This window comes from Lucilia sericata, unplaced genomic scaffold (assembly GCF_015586225.1).
Source record: "Lucilia sericata isolate MDLA Ls3-8-SP2 unplaced genomic scaffold, ASM1558622v1 Contig001221F_arrow, whole genome shotgun sequence".
In the NCBI taxonomy this organism is placed as follows: domain Eukaryota; kingdom Metazoa; phylum Arthropoda; class Insecta; order Diptera; family Calliphoridae; genus Lucilia; species Lucilia sericata.
In genome coordinates this window covers 424-7,081 of record NW_023995181.1, presented here as the reverse complement: position 1 = coordinate 7,081, position 6,658 = coordinate 424, and the positions used below count along the sequence as shown (strand labels likewise).

General features: G+C 32.0%; 1 protein-coding gene across 1 annotated transcript; it reads right to left on the bottom strand.

Moving 5' to 3' along the window:
* Positions 1 to 259: 259 nt before the first annotated feature.
* LOC119610528 (sodium-dependent nutrient amino acid transporter 1-like) lies at positions 260 to 6,088 on the bottom strand. Its single transcript, XM_037965776.1, has 7 exons — positions 5,838 to 6,088; positions 3,317 to 3,852; positions 2,884 to 3,258; positions 2,628 to 2,817; positions 846 to 1,122; positions 598 to 774; positions 260 to 534 (listed from the first exon to the last, which is right to left on the bottom strand). The coding sequence occupies exons 1-7, from the start codon at positions 5,940 to 5,942 to the stop codon at positions 281 to 283; spliced, it is 1,914 nt and encodes a 637-aa protein (XP_037821704.1). The 5' UTR covers positions 5,943 to 6,088; the 3' UTR covers positions 260 to 280.
* Between the last annotated feature and the right edge of the window lie 570 nt (positions 6,089 to 6,658).

Here is a 6,658-nt window from a genome sequence, read left to right as displayed (position 1 = left end):
AGTACGAATCGGGCTTAAATCAAGACCACAATTATTAAAATAACTACGCTCCAGATTGTTTAAGTACGGGTTAATCAGTTCTTTTTTAGACTACCTGGGTTCCAAAAAACCTTTTACTAGAAATTTCAAAAATATTCGATATCTGAAATATGTATATTTTTTATATTTAGGTATTTTTTCTTATTTCTTAATCTATGTACAACTAAAAAAGTATAAATTTAAAGAAACTAATATAGTTTTCATATATAAAAAACACACATTTACAAATACACTTAAATATTTAATTAAATATATTATCATAAATTCTAAACCAAAAGCCTCTTTTTGGCACTCCCAAAGTGTTAGCCACATCTGATTCTACGGACTGTTTATACGATTTAAGTGTAGAAGGATCTAAAGGTCCCCAATATGTCAAAGGATTAAATGTGCTCTTAATGCGATCACAAAGTTTTGATTCTGGTCTATTGTATATAGTAGTACTGGCCCATATTAAGAGTTGACCTATACAAAAGGCTGAAACACACCAACCTAATACTATAAAGGCAGAACAAAATATTAAGGAATTATATGTTAACACCAATTCTTTAAGTAAATTACCATAAATATATTCAGGATATTTAACGCCATTATATTCCAAGGGCTTGTACTCCACTAAGGTATAAATCAATATGGCGACCATAAAAACGGGTGTAATAATGCTCCAGCATATGCGATAATACAGGGAGGTTTTGATGTTTAACATAAATTTAATATCACGACAAATATTTTTAACACCTAAAGGATAAAACAAATTTATTATTTCAGTATATACATATTACAGGTTTTACATTCTTGTGTAATCTTACCATAAATCCAACCCGCTGTTATTATCTCGCATATACCCATGACAATGGCCACAAATGTAACTCCATAGAAATCTATATAGTTTAACATATATTGTCCTCCTGGTGTTATGTACATTAAACCTAAGCAAAAACTTATTACAGCTATTCCTATGACTATGGTCCATCTTTTAACGTTGGGAAAAAGTTCACAGACTACCGTTATAACACTGGTGATAATGCCCACATTGGTACCGATACCCAAAACAAACAGCATTAGAAAGAATAGGGCGGAGAAAACCTGAAATGTTGAAGAGAAAGTTTGTAAATGCAGACTGTGCAGGAATCGTTGTATTTTCTTCCCAAAACGTCAGATATCTGGGCAAAATGTAGGTCCGTTTTAATAATGAACTAACAAACTAACTAACTAACTAGTTAACTAACTAACTAACTAACTAACTAACTAACTAACTAACTAACTAACTAACTAACTAAAACTACTACTAACTAACTAACTAACTAACTAACTAACTAACTAACTAACTAACTAACTAACTAACTACTAACTAACTAACTAACAACTACTACTAACTACTAACTAACTAACTAACTAACTAACTAACTAACTAACTAACTAACTACTAACTAACTAACTACTAACTAACTAACTAACTAACTAACTACTAACTAACTAACTAACTAACTAACTAACTAACTAACTAACTAACTACTAACTACTAACTAACTAACTAACTAACTAACTAACTAACTAACTAACTAACTAACTACTACTAACTAACTAACTAACTACTAACTAACTAACTAACTAACTAACTAACTACTAACTAACTAACTACTAACTAACTAACTAACTACTAACTAACTAACTAACTAACTAACTAACTAACTAACTAACTAACTAACTAACTAACTAACTAACTACTAACTAACTAACTAACTAACTAACTAACTAACTAACTAACTAACTAACTAACTAACTAACTAACTAACTAACTAACTAACTAACTAACTAACTAACTAACTAACTAACTAACTAACTAACTAACTAACTAACTAACTAACTACTAACTAACTAACTAACTAACTAACTAACTAACTAACTAACTAACTAACTAACTAACTAACTAACTAACTAACTAACTAACTAACTAATAACTACTAACTAACTAACTAACTAACTAACTAACTAACTAACTAACTAACTAACTAACTAACTAACTAACTACTAACTAACTAACTAACTAACTAACTAACTAACTAACTAACTAACTAACTAACTAACTAACTAACTAACTAACTAACTAACTAACTAACTAACTAACTAACTAACTACTAACTAACTAACTAACTAACTAACTAACTAACTAACTAACTAACTAACTAACTACTAACTAACTAACTAACTAACTAACTAACTAACTAACTTACTAACTAACTAGCTAACTAGAGTCGTAACCTAGGTTATGCAGTAGCCAGAGAGTGAACTACAGTTCGACTATGCTCTTGATTATAGAGTAAAATATAGTCTTGACTATAGTTAATATTCTCGACTGTTAAGAAGTTCATATATTGCAGACAATAGTCTGGATTATACAGAAAAGTCCATATTTTATATAAAATAGTTTCGACTTTATTTACGCTACTATTTCATTTTATTGTGATATTTCTAAGTATTACTTATAATCTGCTATAGTTTTTTGAAAAGTCCACAAAAGAAACGAGCCGAATAGATATATATAAATCGGTAATTTATAACAATTTATCCTTATAAATAACTGTACTTACTTGTGGTACCATAGTAAATTTAGCTATAGCATCTGGATATGAAATAAAAGCCAAACCGGGACCACCTTTCACAACACTTTGAATATCTGTAGTACCCGTTTCATGAGCCAAATTTCCCAATATGCCAAAAATAATAATACCCGAGAGCAGAGATGTAAATGTATCCAAAGTAGTGACAATTGTGCAATCTCTGAAATAATATAATGCAATAATTAAGAAACCGATATCAAAACTCTAATGAAGACTAATAATTCACCTGCTAATATTATGATCAAACCGATTATAGGAAGCATACATTAATATAACACCATTACAAACTGTTAACGAAAAAAATACTTGTGTAACGGCAGCATACCAAACTCCGGCATCGAGTAGTTTATCCCATTGAGGTCTTAAGAAATATAAAACACCATCAAAGGCTCCGGGTAGTGTTAGAGAGCGCACCAAAAGCACCAACATAGTGATATAGGGAAATAGAGCTAAGAAATAAGCCACTTTGCCAGAAGTTTTTATGCCACATATAACAATCGATACTATGACAATCCAGGAGAAGGCTAATGTCAGAGTCAAATACAAATCAGGCGTACCAATACCATCATCTATATTAGGGGTCTCATGTAAAATAACTTTGCTGTTGGGAAAAGATGCACATAAATTCAGAACTAAACACTCAATTTTGCAAATCTTACACAAAATAATGCTCCGCCGATGATTTCTTAACTGAACCATTTAATGCCTCTGCTAACATAGGACTTTCCGTTGCAACGTCTGCATTTAATTTGGAATCAATACACTGATCACCCCATTCATCGCGACAATAGCTCCAGGGTAATACCGAGTAAAATGATAAAATTAAATAACGTAGCGTCAGGGCCATGAGAGACGCATAATAAGAGGAAGTTAAAAACGTTGACAAAGCTTGACCATAACCAATACCTCTCATAATGGGTACATAATCGAACACCTTAACACAGCCACGACTAGAAAATTGTCCTAATATCATTTCTAAATAGTATATAGGTTTACCCACAAAGAATAATACTATTATATAGGGTATCAGAAATGCACCACCACCATTTTGTAAAGCTATGAATGGAAAACGCCACACATTTCCCAGGCCCACCGACAGCGCTATACAAGACATTAAAAATTGCAAACCATTTCCCCATTGATCACGGCCTGAGGTGGTTTGAGATTCATTATCGGTGGCGGTATCACAGGATTTCTAAAATTAGGAAAACAAATTTATTTGTTGTTAAAGCAGGACATTTAAAAAATTTTATATGGTTTGGATTATAGTCTGCACTATAAGTAGACTATAGTCTGGACTATAGATTAGACTATAGTCTGTACTATAGAGTAGACTATAGTCTGGACTATAGAGTAGACTATAGTCTGGACTATAGAGTAGACTATAGTCTGGACTATAGTATAGAGTAGACTATAGTCTGGACTATAGAGTAGACTATAGTCTGGACTATAGAGTAGACTATAGTCTGGACTATAGAGTAGACTATAGTCTGGACTATAGAGTAGACTATAGTCTGGACTATAGAGTAGACTATAGTCTGGACTATAGAGTAGACTATAGTCTGGACTATAGAGTAGACTATAGTCTGGACTATAGAGTAGACTATAGTCTGGACTATAGAGTAGACTATAGTCTGGACTATAGAGTAGACTATAGTCTGGACTATAGAGTAGACTATAGTCTGGACTATAGAGTAGACTATAGTCTGGACTATAGAGTAGACTATAGTCTGGACTATAGAGTATACTATAGTCTGGACTATAGAGTATACTATAGTCTGGACTATAGAGTATACTATAGTCTGGACTATAGAGTATACTATAGTCTGGACTATAGAGTATACTATAGTCTGGACTATAGAGTATACTATAGTCTGGACTATAGAGTATACTATAGTCTGGACTATAGAGTATACTATAGTCTGGACTATAGAGTATACTATAGTCTGGACTATAGAGTATACTATAGTCTGGACTATAAAGTGGACTATAGAGTAGACTATTGTCTGGACTATAGAGCAGACTATATTCTGGACTACAGAACAGACTATAGTCTGGACTATAGAGTATACTATAGCCTGGACTATAGAGTAGACTATAGCCTGGACTATAGAGCAGACTATAGTCTGGACTATAGAGCAGACTATAGTCTGGACTATAGAGTAGACTATAGTCTGGACTATAGAGCAGACTATAGTCTGGACTATAGTCTGGACTACTGAGTAGACTATAGTCTGGACTATAGAGCTGATTATGGAGCGAACTATAGAGCAGACTATAGTTTGGACTATAGAATAAACTATAGTATGGACTATAAACTAGACTATAGCCTGGACTATAGTCTGGATTATAGCGTAGCATATAGTCTGGACTATATAGTAGACTGTTTTCTGGACTATAGAGTAGACTATTAGCTGGATTATAGAGTAGACTATAGAATATACTATGGTGCATACTATAGAATATACTATGGTGCGTACTATAGAATAGACTATAGTCTGGACAATAGAGTAGTTTATAGTTCGGGCTATAGAGTAGACTATTGTCTGGACTATAGAGTAGACTATAGTCTGTACTGGACTATAGAGTAGACTATAGTCTGCACTATAGAGTAGTCGACAGTCTGGGCCTTCGAGTAGAATATAGTCTGGACCATAGAGTAAACTCTAGTTTGGACTATAGAGTAGTCTATATTCTGGACTATTAAGTTGTCTTAAGTTAAGAATACGGAGTCGACTATAGTCGGAAATGTAGAGTAGTGTGTAGTAGGGACTATAGAGTAGACTATATTCTGAACTATAGAGTAGTCCATAGTCTGGACTTTGACAATAGATTGTACTATTGAGTAGTTTAATTCAGAATTTTAACACTATAATTTTAAAACTTTGAAAGTGTCTTTTATCAAAAATCGTTGAAAACTCGTTTTTATTTTACACTTTAAGCACAACCCACGTATACCTTATTAACTAAATAAATAATTATTAAAATGGTTTATAAAACCTCTGACGAGTGAGACAAATTCCATACAACTTATGCTGCGTAATTCAAGCACAACTATTTTAACAGCTTTATAAAGTGATAAAAAAAAGTTACTTTTCATTCATAATTTTTTTTCGTAATAATTTTTAAAATTTTTAAACAAGACAAAGAAATATGTATATATATTTTTTTAATACTAACTTGTATATTTTCATCACTTTCCGCTGAGTTTATTGTTATCAAATCCACTTTAGAGGACATAAAGGCAGGATTATCAAAAGCACTACCACTTTTTTCACTATTCATTTTGTAGTTAATTAATTTATTTGTACTTTTAAGTTATTTAGTTAAATTTATTATTTGAAAAATTTTACTTTATTTTCCTTTTTTTTCAATATTTGCACATTTTCCGCAAAGTCGTTGACACGGTATAACTTAACAAGTCCAATTGACTGTCAATCTTATATTAAGTAAAGTGTGAAGAGATCTTTACTTTTTGTAGAGAATTTCCAAAATGATAAGAGCTTTCAGTTTCAGATAACATCGACATCAACATCATCAGCAGCGTCGTTACCAACAACAGTAAAATAATTGTTCTGCTCTACTAGGAGCAAGGAGGGGAATTGTGCTATAGGTTGTAACTGGTTTCTTATTTTATTAGTCTGTTCAGTTGAAAGATAAAATAGAGGTGTATTATGGTTTATTAATTCGTTTGTAACGTCTTGTACTTAACAGTATTACAAGTATACAATTAATTGTTTGAGACTACATTATATGATTAGAATATAGGGTCGACTATAATCAGGACTAAAAACTAGAATATAGAATTGACTGTAGTCTAAACTATTGGGTAGACTGTAGTCTGGAAAATGGATTGGCTACAGTCTGGGATACAGTGTAGATTATAGTCTGCACTAGACTATAGTCTGGACTATAGAGTATACTATAATCTAGACTATAGAGTAGACTTCAATCTAGACTTTAGAGTAGACTACAATCGGGACTATAGAGTAGGCTATAAC

Bases quoted from the DNA above. Each gene is read 5' to 3' on its own strand.
- LOC119610528 (XM_037965776.1), bottom strand. From the start codon at position 5,942: ATGAATAGTGAAAAAAGTGGTAGTGCTTTTGATAATCCTGCCTTTATG. The intron at 1,123-2,627 runs GTAAGTACAGTT...TCAACATTTCAG, and splicing joins AATTTACTATGGTACCACAA to GTTTTCTCCGCCCTATTCTT. The intron at 775-845 runs GTAAGATTACAC...TTTATCCTTTAG, and splicing joins AACAGCGGGTTGGATTTATG to GTGTTAAAAATATTTGTCGT.